Source organism: Dryobates pubescens, chromosome Z (genome assembly GCF_014839835.1).
Source record: "Dryobates pubescens isolate bDryPub1 chromosome Z, bDryPub1.pri, whole genome shotgun sequence".
Classification (NCBI taxonomy): Eukaryota; Metazoa; Chordata; class Aves; order Piciformes; family Picidae; genus Dryobates; species Dryobates pubescens.
In genome coordinates, this window is record NC_071657.1 from 122,735,213 (window position 1) to 122,760,212 (window position 25,000).

The 25,000-nt window shown below is 37.8% G+C and overlaps 1 protein-coding gene across 6 annotated transcripts in view; it reads right to left on the bottom strand.

The window, feature by feature from the left end:
• FOXP2 (forkhead box P2) overlaps nt 1-25,000 on the bottom strand; it is a 421,646-nt gene that overhangs the window by 6,326 nt on the left and 390,320 nt on the right. For all 6 annotated transcript variants that reach the window (XM_054178909.1, XM_054178908.1, XM_054178907.1 and 3 more), the window contains 2 exons: nt 24,387-24,456; nt 23,389-23,552 (listed from right to left, as the gene is read on the bottom strand). In XM_054178909.1, the coding sequence (XP_054034884.1) occupies nt 23,389-23,552; nt 24,387-24,456 (234 nt within the window). The remainder of the gene's footprint in view (nt 1-23,388; nt 23,553-24,386; nt 24,457-25,000) is intronic.

Sequence of the window (25,000 nt, forward strand, 5' to 3'; positions counted from 1 at the left end):
GTTTTTGATGGAAGCCTTCAATGTTTTTAATGATGATATAATGCCATGTTCATCACTTCCAGATGCTGCAATACTCTGTGCCCTGTGTTACTACCAGGAAATTTCATTTTGTGCACCAGTATACCTAGCATATTCCTTCATCTCTAGTGTCCCTCACATGTCCATATTGGTACCAGGACTGTTTAATATCTTAATCAATGGCATAGCCAGTGGGACAGAGTACAACCTCAGCAATTTTGCAGACAACACCATGGTAAGAGGTGCAATTACATGATGGAGAGAAGGGAGCCCATCCAGGGAAACTTTGACAGGCTTTAGGAATGGGCCCACATGAACCTCATGAAGTACAATAAGCTCAAGCATGAGATCCTGCACCTGGGTCAAAGCAACCTCCAATACAGATGAGGGTACTAAAGAGACTGAGAGAAGCCCTTTGGAGGAGGACTCAGGAGTACTGGTTGATGAAAAATTGGATGTGAGCAGTCAATGTATACATGCTACACCGAAAGCCAGATGTATTCTGGACTCCACAAAAAGAAGTATGACCAGTAGGCTGAGGGAAGTGATTCTCTCCCTCTAGTTTTGTGAGGTCCTACATGGAGTACTGCCTCCAGCTCCGAGGATGTACAAGACAGATATAGACCTGTTACGGTGGGTCCAGAGAAGGACAGCCAGTCACTAGTGGTGTCCCCCAGGGATCAGTGTTGGGCCCAATCCTATTCAGTATCTTTATTGATGATTGAGATGAGGGGATTGAGTCCACCATTAGTAAGTTTGCAGACGACACCAAATTGGGAGCAGGTGTTCATCTGTTAGAGGGTGGAAGTGCTCTCCAGAGGGACCTTGACAGGCTGGACAAATGGATGGAGTCCAACATGATGTCATTCGACAAGTCCAAGTGCCGAGTGCTGGACTCTGGTCACAACAAGCCCATGCCGTGCTACCGTCTGGGGTCAGAGTGGCTGGAGAGCAGCCAGGCAGAAAGCAACATGGGGGTGCTGGTTAACAGCCAGCTGAAGATGAACCAGCAGTGTGCCCAGGTGGCTAATGGCATCCTGGCCTGCATCAGAAATGGTGTGGCCAGCTTGAGCAGGGAAGTCATTGTGCCCCTGTACTCAGCACTGGTTAGGCCACACCTTGAGTACAGTATCCAGTTCTGGGCCCCTTGATTTAAGAAGGATATTGAGACACTCAAACGTGTCCAGAGAAGGGCAACAAGGCTGGTGAGAGGCCTCGAGCACAAGCCCTGTGAGGAGAGGCTGAGGGAGCTGGGATTGTTTAGCCTGGAGAAGAAGAGGCTCGGGGGAGACTTTATTGCTCTCTACAACTACCTGAAAGGAAGTTGTACCCAGGTGAGGGTTGGTCTCTTCTCCCAGGAGACCAGAACAAGAACAAGAAGACACATTCTCAAGCTGTGCCAGCAGAGGTTTAGGCTTGAGGTGAGGAGAAAGTTCTGGTTGTTGTTCAGCCTGGTGAAGAGAAGGCTCCATGGAGACCTTGTTGTGTCCTTTCAACACTTAAAGGAGGCTTATAAGAAAAACTAAGACTTTTTACCATGGCTTCCAGTGGCACATGGGGCAACATTTTTAAACTTGAGGAGGGCAGGTTTAGATTGGAATTAAATAAGAAATCTTTTTACAAAGAGGGTGGTGAGACACAGAAAGTGGTTGCCCAGAAAAATTGTGGATGCCTCATCATTGGAAATGTTTGATGTCAGGTTGTATGCGGCTTTCAGCAACCTGATCTAATGAATCATATCCTTGTCCATAGCAGCTGTTGGAACTAGGTGATCTATGAAGGTCCCTTCCATCCCAAACCATTCTATGATTCATTACTTTCCTTTCCATGCCTAAAAATTCTTATTACAAAACTTCTCTTTTTTACCAGTTGAGTTCAACCCCTTTAAAGGCAGCATGCAGGATGTTTTTATTGCTCTTCTGTGATTGGAGTGCAACCACTGTACAAACAGGGAGGATAATAAGAAATATCCATTAAACATGCACTACACATTAAGATACTAATTCCTTTTGTGCTGTAATTTTTCAGTATTAAAGACTTTTTTTGTTTGCCTTTTTTCCACACACAGTTCAAAGATTGTTTTGATGACTAATCTGTGGAAGAATGAATAGCTTAGAAGACTAATTGGGATGCAAAGCTTTCACTTTTGTCAACTACACTTTCTTCTGCATCAACAGTAAATCAAGTAGTTCAGTTGTCCATAACAAAACAAACCAAACAAAAACAAAAACCCAACCAACCAAACAAAAAAAAGGCTTTTCCACCTGTAGCTCTTAGGAAACACTGTCACACAAGCACCTCTTTCTGAGACTGTAAGCTCAAAGAATGACACATAGGGTTTTGAAACTAAAGCTTCTCTCAACCCTAGAGTTAGTTTTTTGAAATCAAAGGTTGAAAGGCAAAGTTGTGATATGTTGGTTAAAGATGGAAAAGAGTTTCCGTTTATAGTTTTTATGTATGTTCTGAGGAGGTAGCAACTACACTAAATATATACCAAAACCAAAATACTTTTTTCTTTTTCATAAACAAAACAAGATTTAAGCATCCACCTTTTAAATTGCTGAGCATATTCTTGTCTTGGAGGCTTTCAGTATAATATGATATATTCAAAGATTTTTATTGCACATGGAAAGCAAAATATTCAGATTGGTATTTGTATATAACTAATAGGAAAACATGTATGTGCACATGTGTATGCATGTGCAAAATTCTACACTGCTATTTCGTTATACAATGCAAGGAGTATACTAAGGACTGATTCCTATGTGAAGTGCTGAGTATTTAAACAAATTCTAAGGAAACATTTATATATGCCATGTGTTTTTATTAATAACCATGCTACTCAAATAAAGCCTAACAGGTCATACATAGCTTAGTGATTTCTGACTTCTGATCAAAACTTACTTATCTACTACTACATAGTTGGAATCTGTATTTTAACAGAGATTAGTAGGGTTCCTTGAAGTACCAATCCTGGGTTCAGAACTAGTCAGTAGTTTTGATTAGTTACATAGAAGACAGAATAGAAAGCATGGTTAATTTCACAGATGTCAAGAAAATAGGAGCTAATGCAAGGCCATTGGTGGAGACTGATATTTCAAGCATGTGGCAACTTTGCAAAAATCCAGGTAGAGGTTTAGAAAAACCTCTTATATGAAGAAAAGCTGGAAGAAGGCTGTCTTAGGTTACAGAAAGATCAACAGGTCAGAAGCTGGAGTTAAAAATTAGCACAGACAGTGAAGCACTAGGTAAGGTTGCCTAAGGAGCTTTGGAGTTCCCATTCTTGGGGGGCCTTTACTAAGAGGCTAGGCACATATCAGTGAGAAGTGAGTTCAGTCACTGCTGTTTGGTAAAACAAAGGAATGAAGTCAACTCTTAGCAAGTATTATTACCACATTGTGTCCAAATGTGCTCATCAAAATAGTTGTCTCCTATTGAACAAATGCTGGCAAACTACAGCTCCACCTGACATCAGAACTAACAATGCAGCATAATAAACAGGAGATGAGAACATGCCTGCAGCAGCAGCATAGCTTTCTGGTAAAAGCATACACAAATGTTCACACTCATGTCCATGGAACACTTCTTTACAATTGGTGGATCTTCTATTAAAAAATACAATTTTTCTTTTACCCCAGACTTTCAAAATGGAAGTCCTCCTGAGAAACCTCTGTAATATAAAAGCATTCTAATAATTTGCAGAGCTGCCTTCTCCTGTGCGCACAAAACATGAAGTTCCGCTGACTGTGTCTGCCTTAAACATTCACTCTTCCACATGCTTCACATGGAGATTTTTCTCCCACTCCTGCAACTGGCAACTGACAACTACATGTTCTCTCATGTTCTTAAATGTGTACTGTACCCTTAAAGACGTTATCATTTATTATATTCCACTGGAATGACTGCCAGGTGCTAGGAGACAGGTAACAGTTGCTGGACAGTTACAGAGGCCTCATGAAGACTGTTTGTAGGCTGCTGGAGAAGAGCCTTGAGGCTTCAAAGGAAAAAGAAAGATAACATGACAGGCAGCTAAGGGATAAATATATACTAGGAAGGAATGGATAAAGTAACTTCCAAATATTTAGAGATGAGTTTTGCACAAGATAAGCCTGATCCTGCCTTGGGAAAACTTGTTTAGTATAACAGCTACTAAAATCCTGCTAGAATCTAGGCAACAAAACAAGTGTTACATTCAACTTTTAAACATTAGAATGCGTGCTGTTGCTGACAAGAAAACAACAAGATCCTATAACCAAGTACATGATTTCTTAATTAAATTGAGTTGAGCTGGTGTCTTCAAGGAGAAATATACTTGATATAGTATTCTCAATTATGGATAGTGTGTTTTCTACAGAGGTTTCACGTCATATCAGCTTTAATGTGAGGCAGTACCAAAGCCAGCAAAAAAGCAGTGAGAACACAAGACAACAAAATATAAATAATTACAATAAACAAGGTTTGGATTTGGTTAGTAAAGGTGGTGTTCATTCCAGGTTGTGAACAAAAAATACAACTTTTCATTGGAAAAAGTACCAAGTCAGGCAATGCCTTTTATAATCATCAACACTGAGTTACAAAACCCCTTTCCTTTTTCCAAACAAAAGATTTAACAATTTAAGTTTCTTTGTATTTCTTTCATCAAATTCTATGGCATGAAAAAACCCCATTAATTTCTTTCTCATGTGTACATGTAAAAAAGAAATAAAAATGCAGTGTTCAGAGTTTAATTCTGAAAGCTGCTGGCAAAGTACTACAACCACTCCGAAATTCCCCATGGAACAAATTTCAGTTTAGTTCTGGGTCCTCTAAACATTGTTGTCCATATCCACCCAAAATCTTTAATGTTCTGCTAAAATCATTTAAGGAAAAGTGCTGTGGGATGTCACAACAGAGAGATGCAGTCTCTCAGACTGCTCTTAGCTTTGTCTTAAAGAGGTGGTAAATGTTGAGAGAGAAGAGCTTGGGGTTCTGCTGCCTAAGTCAATGTGCTTACTGTGAGCTTTGTAGCAAAGTATATAGTTTGCAGCAAGTTATGAAATTTAGTAAGATATTTTAGTGCATTTTTATTCTATGCAGGGGTTGTAATAACCAGCCTAAAATAACAAAAGGGTGATTTTTTTTACTGGGTTGCAGCTGAAAGTATTTTGTATTGCTATGGTGACTTAGGCACCTAGTAACACTGAGGAGGTTTTTACTTTGGTATTCAGTGGCACAAAGGGCAATAAATTAGATCATGTCTTGAAGACCTTTCCAGGCCTATTTTCTATGAGACTTTAATTTTGATACTATTGACTCACCAGCTTTCCTAGTGACTTCATGTACAACTATATAAACATGACAAATTTTCTGGAAGTTTGCTGAAGAAACTTTTCCCAAGGGAATATTTGGGATTGAACAATTTCTAAGCCATATATGGCATGACAACCTATGTTGGATTATTGCTTTTAAGATTTTGTTTGCCTGTAAAAGTAATGAAGATTTGTAAAAGTTAAAAGAAATAAGTAAATAAGTGTAGCACCCAAACAGCTTCAACCATTTTCCCAAACAAAAGATGTAGAGTTTGACTCATTCTTTTGCACAATTCTACACAGTTTTAAGCAACACGTCTTCAAAACTATTTGGTTAGTCTGTAGATATTCTTCCATGTGTACTATTTCTCCACTAGCTCTACTTCAATTACATTGATTGTGCTTCAGTAATATGAAAAAACCCAAACACGCTACATTTGTGTAATACTACCTTTTATAGAACTCTACCTTTCCACTGTAACTTTTAATGTTAGACACCTCCAGTTTTTATTTAAATTTTTAATTATTATCCACACCCCTCTCAGTTCTTTCATTCTGAGGACACCTTGAACTACAAGAGCATTTTGATTCAGCTACACAGAGCATATCATGTATATTTTGGGATACTAAAAAAGATCCACAGATAAAAAAATTCTCCAAACTAGAAGTATGCAAATTTTTGTGTCTAAGTCAGCAAGGTACGGTACTGAAGCACAAAGAACACTGGCCAAACTAACTCTTTCTTACATTTCTGTACTTTACTGTTTGAAGGATATTATTCATCTTTATCTGAAGCATCTTGTATTTCTTACGCCAACATCTGGATTAACATCCAACATTACATAAAATATTTTCCTACTTTAATCTGTTGAAACACATTATTTACATTTTTTAACTCTGTCTGACCTAGTATTTTTAAAGTTGTGACTTTCATTATGCTTTTCTACCAAAACATTTTTCACTATGATAATCACTATACTACAGACGTAGTATCTGATCTGCTTGCCTGGTGTCTTCTTTTCCCCCTCATTTTTATTTCTAGTCGACCTGGACTAGCATTTTCTCAGGAAGAACTGCATCGCACCTTGCCAGCACAGCCCAAGGTCTGCAGTATATTCTATAGTGGATTAAAAAGAAAAGCTCTCCTTTCCAATCCACTGTTTAAGATCTAGAGGTTTTATATTTATGCTTTGGTAGGCAAATGGAGACAAATCCTCAAATGCTACAGTGTTTTCAAGATAGCTAATTCTATTACTTTGTCTCTTTATAATTTCACGCTATTATAAAAAGTTTATTATTTTTTCTTAAGTAGAAGTGAACTGTTTATTGATGTGGATATGTACAGCCATTTAGGGAGATACTAATCCAAATATTGAGAAAAGGAAAAAGAGTATTAGACGAGTAATTAAATACAAATTCAGTTATGGTACAACTGTCACAGAATCCATTACCATTTTTCCTTGAACATCAGGAATCACTTTCTCCATGTCTATCACATACACTGAAATGCTGAAGAAGTACAATTATTTCTAGATAAAATAATGTGTATATGCAAATCTCTAGCTTCAAGAAAGAAAGGGAGGAAGGTCCTATTGTCACATATCCTTGTCATGCAGGTTAGGGTGCGCTACCTCATTTCACTAAGAAGAGAATGAAGCTACAACATCCTGGTGGAAGAAATGGGGATGTGCTTTGTCAACCTGCCACTTTCAGATTATACCCTTCTACACAGTGCTCTCCAAAAACTGTACTGAGAATAAAAAAGGGATGTAGCAACCTTCGCTCAACTGCAATGCTAAAGCACAAAAAATGTCTTCAAAATATACACATGTTCATATTTATCATCCTATCCATTGCCAAGGATTTCAAGCCTCTGTGGCATTGATTGGCACTGGATTGGCATTGACATGGTAATAGAAAGCAGAGGCAAGAGCCCTACCTGGCAGACACTACTGCAGACTCTGTCAGGAGATGAGTACACCAGAATAAGTAATTGGGCTACTAAAGCTCTTTATCTTTAGTTCAGCACTTGAGGAGACAGTCTAAGACGGAATTAATGATCAATGGTCACAGAGTGTCACTGGCACAAAACAGTAAGGTGCAGCAGCAAGTAAGAATGAGTTTGTAAAAGTCTATTATTGCTTTTACAACCTCCAAGACTAGAGACTTGCTTTCCTGTTTATAATAGGTGTTGATAAAATTTTATCTGTCACTGCAAAAGAAGCTATGTTCTTCCCTTGCCTTCCTTTCAGTTACTTAAAGATCAAAGGTAGGTGAGTCCCTCTGGGCAGGGCGGGGAATAAAAACCTAAATTAAAATCTATCGCAAACCCCATTCATTATCAACTGGTCTTGCAAACACAACGTTTCTTTCATGTTACTTTAAAAAGGTGTAAACTCATTTGTTGTTTATGTAAGATCCATCTCTTCAGTGAGCACCTGATATGATTTTGCTGGTATCTGCAAAACAAAATCCAGAGCATCTTTGTCCTTGGGCTTGGTTGCCTGTGCTCACTCTCTTATTGTTTTGCCTTTATAGAAACACACTCTAGGATCACAAGATAATTCAGGTCAACCTCCTGCCCAAAGAAGGCAGAGCTACAAGGTCAAAGCAAGTTGCCCAAAGTTTTAACCAGATGGGTCTTTAAAACTTCCAAGGATGTAGACTATACAAGTTCCTTGGCAACTGTCCCACTAAGGAAGGAATTTTCCTCATAAGGAAGGAATTTTCTCTATACCTAGTCAGAATCTCTCATTTTAACTTATGTCCACTGCCTCTCCATCAACCACTAAATTAAAGAGCCTGGCTCCATCATCTTGCTAATCCCCTTTAGGTACTGAGGGTCAGTTTCACTCAAAGTGAGCTTTTCTCCAGGCTGATCAAGCTCAGCTTTCTCAGTCTCCTCACAGAGCAACTGATTCTGCTTCCGACCATCTCAGTGGTCTTTTGCTGAACTCACTCCAGTTTACTGCTGTAGATTTTTATATTCAAGGTGCCAAAACTGGATGCAGTATTCCAGGTGTGGTCTAATGAGTGCTGAGAAGAAGGGGATAATAATTTTCCTCAGTGTCTTGTACCTCTGCTGTGCTTTATAAAGCCCAGGACACTGTTTATGTCATCCTACCATGCACCACTGCAAGGCAATCTTCCCTCCTCAGTGAGGTGCATGGCATTTCATTAAGTACCTCTTGGCTTAGTCCTTCAGCCCATACAGGTCTTCTGAATGGCTATCCTAGCCTTATGCATAGTGACTGTTCCCCTAATTTGCTGCCATCTGCAAACCTTATAGAAAAGAGATCCATCACCCAGGACATTGATAAAGATGTCCCAGCATATTCTTATATCTCAGGAAAAATCAGATAATACAAAAGTATTGTAAATGGAAAGCCAAAGTAAAAGGGAAGAACAATTATTAATTCAAGGGAAGAACAATTATTAATTCAACTGAAGATCTAGCATGAATGTGGTAGAGAAAAGCCATTCTGAGTGCATATATACCTGTAAATCAGAGGGGAGTGGGACAGCAGGAAGATACTCATTGTTATCTGAAAATCTGAACTAAGTGAACATGAGCTGCTATCTTCAAGAGAAGAAAATGCCACAAGCTATATTTGGTATCTGAAAATGAGGTATAGAATTAAGAAGGGAGCTTAATACCCCAAATCTGAAAAGATAATTTCTTTTCTATCTTTTGGATTTTAGGGAAATATAGATAGCAAAAATTACATAAAAGAAATCCCAACCAAAAAGCAAAACAAAACACCAAAACCTTTTTTAAAAATCACTTAGAAACTTATTAGTTAACAGGGAATTCCCCATTAATCCTGCTGTGATTGCAAAAGTATTTTTTTGCCTTTATTTGCATGTATAAAAATGTTTCAGATGCTTCAGACTCCAACATTGGCAATTTTGCTAATGTTATAGAGTACTAACACTGAACAAATTTTCAAAGATCTAATAAAAAGATTTCTGATCTGGGAGAACTCCTTGTTTTACTTGAAAAAAATAATCAACTGAAATTGAGAAATGAAGCTGTAAGCAGTCACAAGAAATATCAAATGGAGATTAGGAATGATTAAGAGTGACTGAAGGCAGAATAAGAAATGAGGGAAAGCCAAAGACATGCCAACAAATGGGATCCTGGGATGAAATCCAGATGTCATTTAAGTCAATGGCAAAATTTCCCTTGACTTCATTAGGGCCGTGATTTCACTTGTGAAGTTTATTAACAGCAGAAGATATAAATGAACTATGTAGTCTATCTGACAGAATGCTTGGGGAGAAGGGGGACTAACAAAAGGTGATACAAATGTAACCATGCATTTTTCTACTAAATAGATTACATGGAGTAATAAATTTCTAAGAAACTTCAAAAACGTACCTCATACTAAGACTGGACTTAAGGATTTGTCAGTAATAAAGCCAGTTAGATGAAGGAAGAACAAAATAGCTTTTCACAATATGGAGGGAGGTTAACAGTGAGAATTCTCGGAGAATGTAGGCATTTTATTTGTTTTGGATACAATTATGAACACCCAAGAGGAAGCTATAAACAGTGGTAACAATGTAATATACGTAGATTAGTTCTATACAAAGTTTACTGTGAAAAAAATGGCACAGGTGATTATCAGTGGCACATATTTACTGCTGACAAATAAAAGAAATAAACTATCCATGCACACCTATCTACTGTAACCACTTGGTAAATACGTTATTCTGAATCCTTCAATGGTGCTTCTGCTTAAGAAACCGAACCCCACTATGTTAGACTTACTAAGACAGAAACATGATGGTGACAATAACATAAAACATGCCTAAGTATTTATAGTAGGCCCTCACATCAACTCCTATGTTCAATGTATTTCACTACCTTTTAGCTGTTATTCCCTCATCTGGAAAACAGTATAGCAGAATCCATACAAGAACAACAGAAGTGACCTATGGCATGGCAAACAACTCTCTAAGAGGACACATTAAAAATTACAGGAATAATTTGAATTGATTTAATTTAGCTGCCATTGAAGTCAACACAAGAAGAGTAGTGGCTTGGAGGTATGAGCAAAAGTCATATAATAGAAATCTCGAAATAAGGAAAATATAGGAAAAAAATAAAGGTTCACCTTCACCTTACATGTACTTAAGAGTCACTCAATTTGATACAGGAGATTTACAATCATTTTATCACTATAGTTATTCCAGTAATAATTTCTTTTAATACTAAAAAGGGACAGAGCTACATCTAAAGAATTTTTTTTTAAATCCTCAGCAAGTTACACAGCTGATGATCTATCTTTTTAAAATTTATTAAATACTTGCAATTACAATGTATAAGTATTCAATGATTTTGAGATGCCAGATGTCATTACTTTGCAGGAAAATGTTTCAACGGATATTGAACTTCATACTACAGAAGCCAGTCAGTCATTAAATAATGGAGATTAGGAGCAAACCTCTCCTTTTCCCTTTTTCTACCATAAGTATTTCCCAACTCAGGGATGATTTGCTGCTTCTTGTCTACAAAACAAATACATTTGTTCCCAAAGTGGCAGGATCTAGTGTTTGGTGCTTCTTGCCCTGAATGTTTGACCCTACTCCAAGCATATCAAAGTACAAATTGATTGACTTTAAATGAGGAATAGCTAATACTTGCTAATTCTCTTCCAAGCAAAGTTTAAAAATGAGCATTCTAGCAAATCAGAAATAAAGGAAAACATGCAAAATACACTTTCTAAGAATTTCAGCTTTGTAGTAATAAGTCCAAGCTGAAATAAAATCTGAAAACAAACAAAAAATCAACAAATATATCAACTTCTTTTTAGCTTTCTACAGAATGAGCATGATACAAATAATAAATTGACAGATTTGTTGACACCTGAATGACAATTTATTTTCCTTTAACAACAACAACAATATATTATTTATTCAAAATGAGTCTCCACATTTTAGGTGGCTTTTTGGGTTATTTATTTTACATTTGCATGAAAAAGCCAAGATAATACATGGGGTTACCCTAACTGAATTGACATATTAGCAGCTATGAATGTTAACAATTCTTACTACAAAAATAATCAGATAAAATCTTTGAACTGTAAATAAAGGATCTTGCTTGGAAAACAATGTACTAGCAATGCATTTATTTTTTATTAATATCAAATGAGGCTCAAAAGTCACGCACAATTAGCCCTTCTTACAGGATCAAAATTTTTAGGAATTAAATTCTGACTGGGAAATTATATTAACAGATTTTCTGATTCTAGTGACTTCTTCTAAAATCCCATCCTTCACACTGGCTTGCCACATTTGGTGTCTAAATAAATGTATTTTCCTGTGATAGAACCATAAAAAAGTAGAAATGACTAGAATTAGCTTAGGGCACAAGCCTTTAAAGTCTTTCAAACTGTGAAGTGCATCTAGTTCAAACGTCAAAAGTTAACATGCTAAACAAAGAAAAGGATTAGGGAGAAAGAGCACAGAAATTTTTAAGGTAAAGGTTCAAAGGAAAATGATAAAATACTAGAGATTTGAGTGTCTGACTCTATTGAGGGTTGTTGAGGAACCAAAATAACCAAGCCTGAAAACCACAAATTTTAACAAAAGAGGCCATGGATCTGGCATGTTCTGTAGGGTTTGGCAAGTTCTAAAAATTGTGCCAGGTACGTGGAAGCTTAGTGGCAACATTTGTGGGCAATGGCAGGTAATCTGGAAAGCTATTCAAATCCAGGAAAAGCTGAGGGAAAATTTGGACTCTACTATGCATGGTTCATGTACATATAAATAAATATTTAAGTATAATATAAACAAATATTTATTTATATTAATATAAGTAGTGGTTACATAAACTTGTTTTCCTCTTTCTGTGGAAAACTTTTATGCTAATAAAACTTTTCTATCTTGGACAATGTATAGCTCATCAGATCATCTGGGACAAACAGGCTGACACTAATATCTTTTTATTAATGTTTACAGCACTTTTTTTTTCTTTTTTGTGAGATTTTAAAAGCTAATCATCAATATTTGTCCACAGTAGCACCTAAACATTTTGTTTAGGTGTAACAGCAAAGGACTGAATGGCATTACACTTACATGTAGGCACTGAACATTTTTTCTTCTGGAACAGTCTTCACTGAAAATGTTGATTGATAATAAGTATGTTTCAAAATTTTCAGCAGGATGCTACCAAAGTATTTCATTTTCATATACTATGTTTCTTGGAGCATCTGTAACTAAATCTTATATTCATTATGTATTTTTCTGTTAAGGTTGAGTTTCATTAAGTCTTAAAAAAAAGAGTGCTTAGAGATATTTAGCCATGACAGCTGTTCAAAAATAAATGGACTCAGACAATGCAGCTAGCATCTAGTAAGACATGGCATACAAAACCCCCCCCTTTTTCCCCAGATTTGTCAAAAGAATCAAAGAAACCAGGTTGGAAAAGATTTCAGGAGATCATATAGTCTCAGATTATTTATACCTACATCACTTATGTTCACTTTGAATATGTCCTTAGAAGTCCCCAGTATCATGGTTCCACAGCCTCTCAGTGCTATGTGTACTGGTACACATACAAGCACTTACTTATCTGACAGTCAGAAAGGTGTGGGTTTTTTCAGCTAACTTTTTCTGCTTCTCTTACTCTTCTTGCTGAAATATAAACAGTTGGGTTTTTTTCTGTTCCAAACAGACAAGGACAAGTTCATTCCCATCTTATCTGCACAGCCCTCTGAAGACTTTCATGATTTCCTTACCCAGTTACTCTCTTCCCAGGAAAACTAGTACTTTACTGCTTCCTCAGAAAAGGCCCATCAGAAGAACTAGATGGAGGACAGAGCTTACTTTCACCTACAGCTTTCCAGTTAGGTGTTCTTTTACAACCATATACCTTTATCAGTGCACATCCAGTTAGTGACATGCTACAATGTCTAGTCTTAAGAATCACTACATGTAAAACTTCAAACTTATTCTAACTTTTCTCAGAACATTCCATCAAATAGTTAACAACATGAATATTAATCATGTCTCTTATTTGTACACTATTACAGATTTAAGATCTAGATATGAAGAGCAACATGTCTGAAAATTACATTTAATCTGCACAGCCTCTGCAAGAAAACACAACTACAGTTGTTATAGTAATTTTATGCAATAGCACCTAAAAGGCTGAGGAGAATGGAGTGTCTGCAGTATCACAGTGAGCCTGTTTCGTCTACCAAAATTCCAGTGTTCACAGTGTGTGCTCTCTAGAACACATTTGAGAAACAAATAGCAGAAGAGTAAGAAAGACTATGTAAGATTCTCAATCAGAAGCTTATGGGAGTCTTTGAAAAGGATTAGTGAGAGGCCATGATCATACAAAGGCTCCACAACACCATTAAACCTCCACTAACAGGTACAGGGGAACAAATTATCTTGGTAAATCTACATTAAGGAGGAAGATGACTGTATTTGTTCATCCTCATTTAAAATACACATTTAATATTGTTGTTTAGTTGGATAAACCCACCAGAAGACCTGCAGTTATAGCCCTAACAGAGACTACTGTCAGGGTGTGTATCACACATAAGCATTTCTAGCACTGTTCCAAATCACAGACTTCTGTTAGATGCCAATAGTACCTCTTTTTTTCCTACTCTGCTATGCTGGAAGATTGTGAGCACTGCTTTTCTATATAGATATTACCAGGCATAATCACATCTTTAGCCATCTTGAGATTTGACTACTGTAATGTGACCAACACACAGGGTTTCACACTGAGATGAAGTCTTTCTATAACCTCTTAAAAAAAAGAAAATTTTAGTCTTAAAATATGTTGAGTGCCTGAAGTTTTGTACAAATTCTGAAGGCTAAATAACAGTCAAATAGTAACACTACCTCAGCATGTTTCATAATGTGTTTCAATGAATCTTTGCTGGGATTTATGGATCACAATTTAAACTACTGGTATAAACATTACCAATTGTATACCATTTTTCTTTTCTTTAACTGTTTACACAATATATAAATGTAAAGACACATTTTGGACATGTGCACTTACAACAAAAACTACAGAGTCCACTTTAAAAAAAGTTGGCCTATAATATTACATTTACTCAAAATCCAAAAGCAATCATCAAAAGTTGGTAAAATTAGTAATTGTTAGTGCAGTTTTAGAAATACACTGTTAGTCACATTATCATCTCAGCTTTTGTGTTATACAAAGACAGGAATCTCCTATGAACTGAATTTAAGAGCCACACAATCACACTGCAGAGAGATTTAGATGCACAACTTCCACATTTTTTAGTATCCACAACACTATTTAAGATGCTGCCTTTTCTTACACAGATGTGATAGTATTAATATCATACTCATACACTGAGAATTCATGACAGCAGTACCACAAATTTTTCAGCAAGACAGCCTCCAAAAAGATTCTGTGAAACCCCACAGGAGCCCACCATCTTCTACAAGCCATGCTATGGGGATCTGACACTTTTCAGCTGAAGGCACTATATCTCTGGAGTGATCTTTTTGTCAAGAGTATTGGGAATGTACTGTAGAAGTGCAACAATTGAAGCTGGAATAATGTAAAGTGGAAATAGCAACTTCTAATCCAAAGTGAGACATGTAACATTTAAGAAGCTAAAAAGGAAATGATAAAGGACTATAATATCATTCTTGAAAGATAAGAAAATTGATGAAGAAAGGCAAAATGTAGAGGACAAATAGACTGAAAAGTGAAATAATGCAAAATAAATTTAAAAAGAGAGAGAGAGAGAATGCAAACATTTAGGAAAATGTCCAAGTGAAATGTTCTGTCAATAGGAAGAGTGAAAAATATTATTAATCAAAGCATAATTCCTTATTTTTCCATTAGTGCCCACATGCGAATTGCCTTCTATGAAAGTAGGGAGGCACAGTTACAACTCAGGAGTTTACTGTCGCATGATCCATACAACCAGTAAAGAAGGGGAAAAAAAGGTAGATTGTAAGGAAACAATATGATCAAGTATTGGATTCCTTGACTTGCTTTTCACTTTCAGATGCTTTGCAGTACTATGCAAAGCCAAAATTATTTCACTCTGTATTCTCACAATAGAGCCTCTCAAAGGGAATATGGTCAGACAAAAGCTATAACCTTTAAGATTCTGTTTCCTAGCTGTTCCTCTTTTCATATAAAAATAAAAATCAATTGTTGTCAGAAAGTCTCTTTCCCCATTATCTTTCTTTTGTTAGATTTATGAATAAAAATGTGTGAAATTAAATTATACAAGCATTAAAATATCATGTGATCCAGTGAGACATTTTTGAAGAACAAGGATAGCCAGAAAAATTGCAACTGCTACCACACTCGTCTGCTCAATTACATGCTTTTCACCTATTTAACAATGCTTGTTACATCCCTGTTAATTGATGTGTTTCAAGAGTTTATTTTCTTATACAGTATGTTAAGTCTTATACAATGAACAAGAGACTTGGATCATAGCAGTCTCCTAGAACAGAATAAGCCTCCAAGGTAAATGCAAAGAGATCATGAAATGGGACAATGCATAATAACAATGATAACAAAAAAAAAAAAAAAAAAAAAAAAAAGGAAAGAAGGAAAGACAGGGGATTGGAACATTATGAAGTTAAAGAAACAAGGGAATGAAAGGGATTAAAACTGGAATGATAGGTAACCTACTGTAAGTGGTGTGAAAGCTTAACAGTGGGGGACTGGAATAATCAGATATGGGAACGACCTGACAATGGAAAGCTTTCAAACTGAAGCACCTCAAAAGTAAATGATCTTAGAGCAGAATAATCATATTTGCCTCTGGGAATAAAATTTAAAGATAAAAACGTCTGGGGAAAAAAAAAAAATCACAACAAGTTTGCTGATTATGCAGATAGAACTGCAGAGAGAAATGATCCAGTCAGGGTAAGAGAGGGAAAGGTAATGGAGTAAGGTTGGGAACAACAGCAGAATACAATGGAAAAGGTGACTGAAATCACAGATGGTAGGAACTTACCTTTTTAAAATTGAAGATGATGGACTACACTGTATAAACTATTTCTAATTCATCTCAGATTGACTCTTCTGTTCATTTGAATGGAAGTTATTCTTTCTTACAATAATCTAACATATTTTCTAGAAAGTTTTAATGATAGTGGAATATATGTATGTCTTGACATCTGGCTTCAAACCATTCCTGTTTTATGGAGTACAGCACCCCAGTATCACAGTATCACTAAGGTTGGAAGAGACCTCAAAGATCATCGAGTCCAACCTGTCACCACAGACCTCAGGACTAGACCATGGCACCAAGTGCCACATCCAATCCCCTCTTGAACACCTCCAGGGATGGTGACTCCACCATCTCCCTGGGCAGCCCATTTCAATGAAGAACTTTCTCCTCACCTCGAGCCTAAACTTCCCCTGGCGCAGCTTGAGACTGTGTCCCCTTGTTCTGGTGCTGGTTGCCTGGGAGAAGAGACCAACCCCTTCCTGGCTACAACCACCTTTCAGGTAGATGTAGAGGGCAATGAGGTCACCCCTGAGCCTCCTCTTCTCCAGGCTAAACAATCCCAGCTCCCTCAGCCTCTCCTCATAGGGCTTGTGCTCAAGGCCTCTCCTGGTGTGCATTCCTCAGCAGACTGAGGAAGGTTCTCCTCCCCCTCTATTCTGCCCTGGTGGCTTCACCTGGAATAATGAATCCAGTTCTGGGCTCCCCAGTTCAAGAGGGACAGGGATCTACCCAAGAGAGTCCAACAGAGGGCTACAAGGATGATTAAGGGACTGGAGCACTGCCTTACAAGGAGAGGCTGAGAGACCTGGGGCTTTTTAGTCTGGAGAAGAGAAGACTGAGAGGGAATCTAATAAATGTATACAAATATATGAGGGCTGCATGTCAAGAAGGAAGGGACAGCCTCTTCTCACTTGTGCAGTGTGATAGCGAAATGGATGTAAACTACAGCAAAGGAAGTTCCACCTCAACATGAGGAAGAACTTTACTGTAAGGGTCACAGAGCACTGGGACAGGCTCCCCAGAGAGGTTGTGGATTCTCCTCTGGAGACTTTCAAGACTCATCTGGATGCATTCCAGTGCAACCTGTACTAGATTATATGGTTCTCTTCTGGCAGGGGGGGTTAGACTTGAAGCTCTCCAGAGGTCTCTTCCAACCCCTCACATCCTGTGATCCTGTGAACAGATTAATTGCATTGTCCTCAGCATGAGCCAGGAAAAAGAGGACAGCCCCCTTCCACAGAATCGCACCAGTAGGATATTTGCTTTCCCCATCTCCTTTGTCAACTCCTTCCACTCCTCACTAAATGAGCTGCAGTAAATTTTAACAGAATGGCATAACCACCCTGTTGTTTTCTATGGCAAGACTACATTTTTTCAGTGCATAATTTTCTGACATTTCTGATAATCAGCTTCTTTCTGTTTCCTCAACTGCTATGAACAGGTTTGCAGATTAAAATTCTACCTTTTTCTTCCAAGTTTATACAGTGAAGTAAACTAGGATTCTGTGCAATGCATTTGCCAAAATATGAGCATGCAGACAAGAGATACACTAAGTGTATCTAACGCTTGACTGTGCCAGTTGCAATAGTCACTCGTGATCAGTCTAGTACAGAAGCATAAACAAGCACCAGAAAACCAGTTGAACTTAATTCCCATCCCTGATACCCCATCCTTGAGAGTGAAAACACTTGACCACAGGAAAGACATAGGAAAAGTAATAACATAAAGTTGATTTAATTATGACCCTGTTGTTCATTTAAGAATCTAAACTTACTGGCTCTGAAGGAACTGACTTCCAAATCCCTCCAAAACACTTCTTCAGCAATACACTGGCTAGGTTAGAAAGCTGCATTATCACTAATGCACACTCTAAGCACCATTCCATGTCCTAAACAATGCTGCTGTTTCATTGGAGGTCATAAAAGTTTTTCTCAAGTTTCTCACAACCATGCCGCTTTAATTGCACTTGTTTGCATACTTGTGGTTTCTTGTTTTACTTCAGAAGTCTGCTTTTATACCCCAAAGGTGTGTACTGTGGAGCTTCCAAATAAATACATGTACAATTGTTATGTGAGACTAGCAGCACCTAGTCCTACCTTTGATTATCAGCTAAAACCCATAGTAATTTTTAAGCAGTTCATGTTCAAAAAGTAAAGAAACAGTCTTAAGTATTGATTTAAAAGAAAAGATTATTGTTGACAGACATTGATTGTTGACAAATGAGGAAATTGGAATTTTGAAAAGAATGTATGTACTCACAATAAGTAACGTATTTTCTCAGTGAAGATTTATGTCAAGGGCGCACTTACTGCCCGTGTCAAACATGTCATCACATTTGAAGATCAGTCAAAGACAGAACTTGGATTTAATACTGCTGAAACACAGAAAGTAAACCTGGGATTTGAGATCCCACTAGTGATATGCTGCACACTGGATTACGAAATTGCCATCTTCCATTCGACTGGGAATGAAAACTGCTAGGCATGCAGCCTAAAATTTCAGATTATTTACATTAGCACAGGAGATATCCCAACAATCAAACTATGATTATACGGAGTATTTTAAAAGCGTTTAAGAGAGGGACCTGGGGGTGCTGATTGACACCCGCCTAAACATGAGCCAGCAGTGTGCCCGGGTGGCCAAGAGGGCCAATGGCATCCTGGCCTGTATTAGGAATAGTGTGGCCAGCAGGAGCAGGGAGGTCATTGTGCCCCTGTAGTCTGCATTGGTTAGGCCACACTTGAGTACTGTGTCCAGTTCTGGGCCCCTCAGTTTAAGAAGGACATCGAGACACTTGAACGTGTCCAGAGAAGGGCAACAAGGCTGGTGAGAGGCCTTGAGTACAAGCCCTGTGAGGAGAGGCTGAGGGAGCTGGGATTGTTTAGCCTGGAGAAGAGAAGGATCAGAGGTGACCTCATTGCTCTCTACAACTACCTGAAAGGTGGTTGTAGACAGGAGGGGGTTGGTCTCTTCTCCCAGGCAACCAGCACCAGAACAAGGGGACACAGTCTCAAGCTGTGCCAGGGGAGGTTTAGACTCGAGGTGAGGAAAAAGTTCTTCACTGAGCGAGTCATTCGTCATTGGAATGGGCTGCCCAGGGAGGTGGTGGAGTCGCCGTCCCTGGAAGTGTTCAAGGGGAGTTTGGACGTGGCACTTGGTGCCATGGTCTAGTTGTGAGGTCTGTTGGAACAGGTTGGACTTGATGATCCTTGGGGTCTCTTCCAACCTTAGTTACTGTGATACTGTGATACTGTGAAGAAGTGTAAAAATGGAACAGGTTATGTATCACTAGCCAATGCAAAACCTGTAAAGATTTCCAAGCGCCATTTCCCTAAATACACTGGCTGGGATTCAGTGTATTTAACAGGCATTTAAATGTTATACATTTACTTGAAATTATATACCTATTGTCTTTCTCTAGTCAATGAACAGATACTGTTTTTTGAATCTGCTGATTCACCCACCTATGTTAGATAACTGTCCACAGACGGGTAAGTTGATGACTAACTGCTCTTACTATTTAAAAAATGAGACATGAAGTGTCAGGTACAAATCCAAAGATTGGATGAATCTCCCTGCTTTCTGAGTAGCTAAGGTATTACAATAGGAGAAACCAATTTCTCTGATAAGGACCTTATGCTCAAAGCACAGAAATACACACACACATTTTTCATTATGTTTATAAAAGGATACATTTATGTTTAAAAAGCCAACCCCAAACAAAAAAAATAAACAAACATTCCAAAATAAGAAAGTTCTACTATTATGTATTTATCCAATCAACTAATACTCATTACAATTCTAGAAGCCAAATAACTTACTGAGATGCTTGGCTTTGACACTGTAACTGGGACTCTTTTTGCATTTTCTGCTGATGCTCTATTACCAAACAAATGTCTCTTTGTCTAGAGACATTTGTCTAGAAGCTTTGTCTAGAATCCAAACTCTGCTCCTTCCCAACTTAATGTTCTGGTCTCTAAATTACATGAAACCTCTTTCCTCTTTCTATAATATTGCTCCTGGCTGCATGCCAACTTCAAGATGGCAGGCAACATAATTGATCAGCATATTCCTGGTGTTGTGGATAGTACATTGGTTAGGCCACATCTTGAGTACTGTATCCAGTTCTGGACCCCTCAATTTAAGAAGGACATCGAGACGCAGAAGCCCAGTAATCTTACACCAAATTTGGTGCATGGAATGAATGATCATAACTTCTTTCTCCAGTAGTATCTCAGTGTTTTTCCAATCTGCTTCTTCAATCTATCAAGAACTGAGTAACATATAGTCCTAAGTTTTAAACGATTCATAGAGTCATTAAGGTTGGAAAAGACATTTGAGATAATTGAGTCCAACCCTAACCCAACTACTATGACCATTATACCATATCCTGAAGTGCCACAATGCTTCCTGAATACCTCCAGTGATGGCGATTTCACCACCTCCCTGGGTGGCCTATTACAGTGTCTCACCAACTCTCTCATTAAAGACATTTTTCCTAATGTTCAATCTAAACTTCCCCTGGCAGAGCTTAGTTGCACAGAGCAGTAAGATCTCCCCTTAGCCTCCTCTCCTCTAGATTGAGCAACCCCAGCTCCCTCAGCCTTTCCTTGTATGTGACCTCCAAACCCTTCATCAGCCTCATTGCTCTTCTCTGGACATGCTCCAGGATGTCAGTGTCTTTCCTGTACTGTGGTACCCAGAACAGAACACTACTCAAGCAGAGGCCTCACCAGGACTGAGCACAGTGGCACAATCATTTCCCTACTCCTTCTGGACGGACTGCTCTTGACACAGCCTAGTATGCTCTTGGCCTTCTGGCCACCTAGGCATACTGCTGGCTCATGTTCAGCTGGCTGTCCACCAACACCCCAGATCCTTTTCCACTGGGCTGCCCTCAAGCCACTCTGCTCTGAGCCTGCAGCATTTGGTTGTGACCAAAGTGCAGGACCCAGCACTTGGTCTTGTTAAACCTCATTCTGCTGACCTCAGCCCATTGATTTAACCTGTCCAGATCTCTCTGCAGTGCCTCCCTACCCTCGAGCAGATCAACACTCCTGCTCAATTTAGTGTCATCTGCAAACCTGCTGATGGTGCCTTCAATCTCCTCATCCTAATCATTAATAAAAATATTAAACAGAACTGGCCCCAATACCAAGCCCTAGGGAACACTGCGTGTGTCTGGCTGCCAGCTGGATTTAACTCCATTTGTCACAACTCTTTGGGCCTGGCTGTCCAGTCAGTTTTTAATCCAGCAAAGTCCACCTGTCTGTGCTATGGGATACAAGTTTCTTGAGGAGAATGCTGCCCCAAAACTGCCTGTTTTGACAAATGACATATCATAGAAATGAGAGAAGAAGGCTGAATCTTGAGTTTGGATGTAACTCAAGTTATTTGCCTTTTTTTACAGGCAAGAACTGCTACAATAGGCAGTATTTTAGCTATAAACACAGATATAAATGTAGCCATATCTACATAATCATATGCACAGATATCTCAGTTTATCCAGCAGAATGGCAGACAGTACATAGAATATGTAAACAGATCTGCCACACACTTACAAAACAACTTTAATAGCAAGTGTCATTCTTTTCTGTAAAGTAGCTGTTTTTAACACACATGATCTAACTCTTGTTTGCTCTTTAAAGTTTTATTGTCTTGGCATTTTATACAGGAAGAGAGCATTAGCATACTCAGGAGAACTGCTAAAAGTAAAAGGCCTCAAGCTACCCACTGCATGGTTGATAGCATAAAGCATGGGATATAAAAACTTTTGTCTGATTGCTCACTTTACTTGTTTTAGAGTAGTGTTACTCTCAAGAGCATATATTCATGTTCTTTCTACTTCAAGTTTTATTACTTCTTTTGTATTATTTAATACATCTAAAGACACTTCCAAAAGACAAATTTTTCCATTTTGAAAAAGTAATGGTTTGGAACCTGATAAAATACATGAATGCTCAGAGTGTATTATTTTCAAAGGCAAGTAGAATAAATGTGCAATAAAACAATTAAATGCATGACAATAAACATTTCTGTGTGATCATTGACATATTAACCTGCCAAACAAAAGAAGAAAAACTCTGCAAAATATTACCCCTAAAAAATGTCAGAGGAAAATGGATTCTCCACACAGCAGAGCATAAGTAAAAAGGGAGCTTGATTTCAATTACAGTTACCACTAAATATCCCACTCTAGAAATTAAAATGAACACTAAAAATGTGAAAGAGAAAAGGGAATTTAAAAAAAGGCAAATCAGATCAGTTGTTTTAAACACAGAGAAAAAAAAGACACCATGATTGTACATACACATTAAAAATCATCCTACAGTAAACTTAAATCTAAGTCTACTTAGATATCACACTGCTAATTATTATATAAATAACCTGGGAAACAATACCTCCAAGATACATAGTTTGCTATTTAGTAAACAAGGAACTGCCACGTTTGACACCACTGATTAAGGCCAGGCATTTCTAAAGCTTCAGACACATTTCTGAAATCCACAATACATCAATTTTTAATACTTCCACTCTCTCAGCTCCATTAAAAAGATGGTAAGGGAAAGATTTTAGAGTAATTAATGATATAGTTAGCTGCTAAATATTAATAGGAATCGTAGTCTTGCATAAAATATAACATATAAACCTTGCCAATACAGACGCACCAGTAATTAAACTTGAATATGTAATTACACTGATTTATACGACAGGCAAAAAGTTACACTTTACTGGCTTCTATGTAAACTGTGGGCAACAGTTAAACTTTGCATTTTATGGTTTATATAAATGGGCAATATCTCCACAACAGTTCATAAATGGTTTAGAGACTCATAGTTGAAATTACAACTAATTCCAACATGAACATTCTGACTATACTTTATAAACTAGGCTGTGAAAATGACCACAGAGACCAGCACTAATCTTACTACAAAGTAAATGGAGACTCATCAATTTAAATTTTTAAATGTAAATGTTTAGGTTCAAACACATACTTCCAGATGTTTCACTTACCGTGTTTCAAAGCAGTTTTGAGTAATATTGTGTCTTAAACTAAGGAGTTTTTATTTTCTTGAAAGGATGCTAACTGCACTTACATGTGAGGCTGAGGAGAGCAGCCCGGACTGCTATTTCCATTACTGTCAATGTGATCCAGCGAACCATTGAGATCTTCATGGACTGCCTGCAGTAAGCCACTGGATGCGTTATTTATCAATCCTGGGTTACTAAGCAATGGTAAACTACTCTCTGCCAGTGCAGCCTAGTAAAATGAAGAGTGAAACCAAAATTATTAGTCTGTACATATACAAATAATTTCTAAATGTTTGCACACATATGAGCATGCACACAAAAAGCAGCTCATCCCCGTTAACTGTAGAGGCAGTCAGAAGGATTTTGTTCATTTCCCAATTATATTCACATCCTGAATATGGAAGCATCTCTATTTCTGGTTTACTATTTCTCTTACATAGGTTTCATTATTTTCCACTATTAACTATATTCCGATATTCATAGCACTTTCCAGTTTTACATCATTTTTTGACTTTGAATTACACTTAACCTCTGTGCCCTTCCACACAATGGATGACTCTTTTATAATGCAGGCAGCTGCTATACTTTAAAAAATGACCAGAACTTAACTCAAAATAAAAAAAGTCCTGACATTTGCCTCTTCTGCATAAAAATTATATATTATAATTAAACTTTAAAGTTTTTGCCATGAGCACCATGTTCCCCAACACTATGATGTGAAATCATTTATGACAGCTTGGATAAATATTAATGCATATCCACATGCATTTGCAAAAGCTTCTATCAATCTAACATTTGCAGCAAAACTGGGTGTTCCAGATTTTGCCACAGGGTGTCCTTCTTGCTTCTTCACATCAAAAGTACAGTGAATAAGAACCAGTACTTCTTGCAGTACTAGGTAATACAACTTGGATGATAAACCCAACTATTCGGAATCACCATCAGGTCCATATAAGCACAAATGTAGGTAACTGTATGCCAAAATACAAAGGGAAAGTGAATATGTCACAAATAAGAACATAATCAGTTTGTGCAAAGAAATAATAATTTAGTATTTTGTTACCTGCAAGCTTGCATTAAGAGCTGCTCCATAGCCTAAGCTGGTAGGTATGTTTTTCACTAATGTTGGGCTTCTGAAAATAAACAATTTTTAAAAGTTTAAAAAAACAAGCAGACATTCTGGCTGACTCTTTGGGCTAATGGGTTGGTTTTTCAGCTCAGAAGACAAGAGTTTTAAAAGGAAAAATTAAATGAAGTTGGGGGTAAAGGGGCTCAAACCACAGAATACAGTGATTTACTTGTTATTTTCCTGAACTAACACTGGCACACATTCAAACACATTACATACAACTACGCTAAGGTGCTGAATGAGATGATCTTACTCTTCCTTTCCAAGAAACTGAGTGTACAACAGCATATAAATAACTCTAAACAAACAATATGGTGGATCAATGAGTTTCCAACCACACAAATACACCATCTTTAAATCAGACTGGAAACACAATATATTAGGCCACCATATAATTTTATTTTCAGTAAAATTAGTGCCTAAGATGACTCCAGAGGTCAGCTGGGTGGCTGTTTACAAACAGACCCATTACAGAAACAGAAGACCTCCCTGCAGAGAAAAACCTCCAGCTTTCCTCTCTGCACCTTTGGTATTCTGAATGGTTTTAT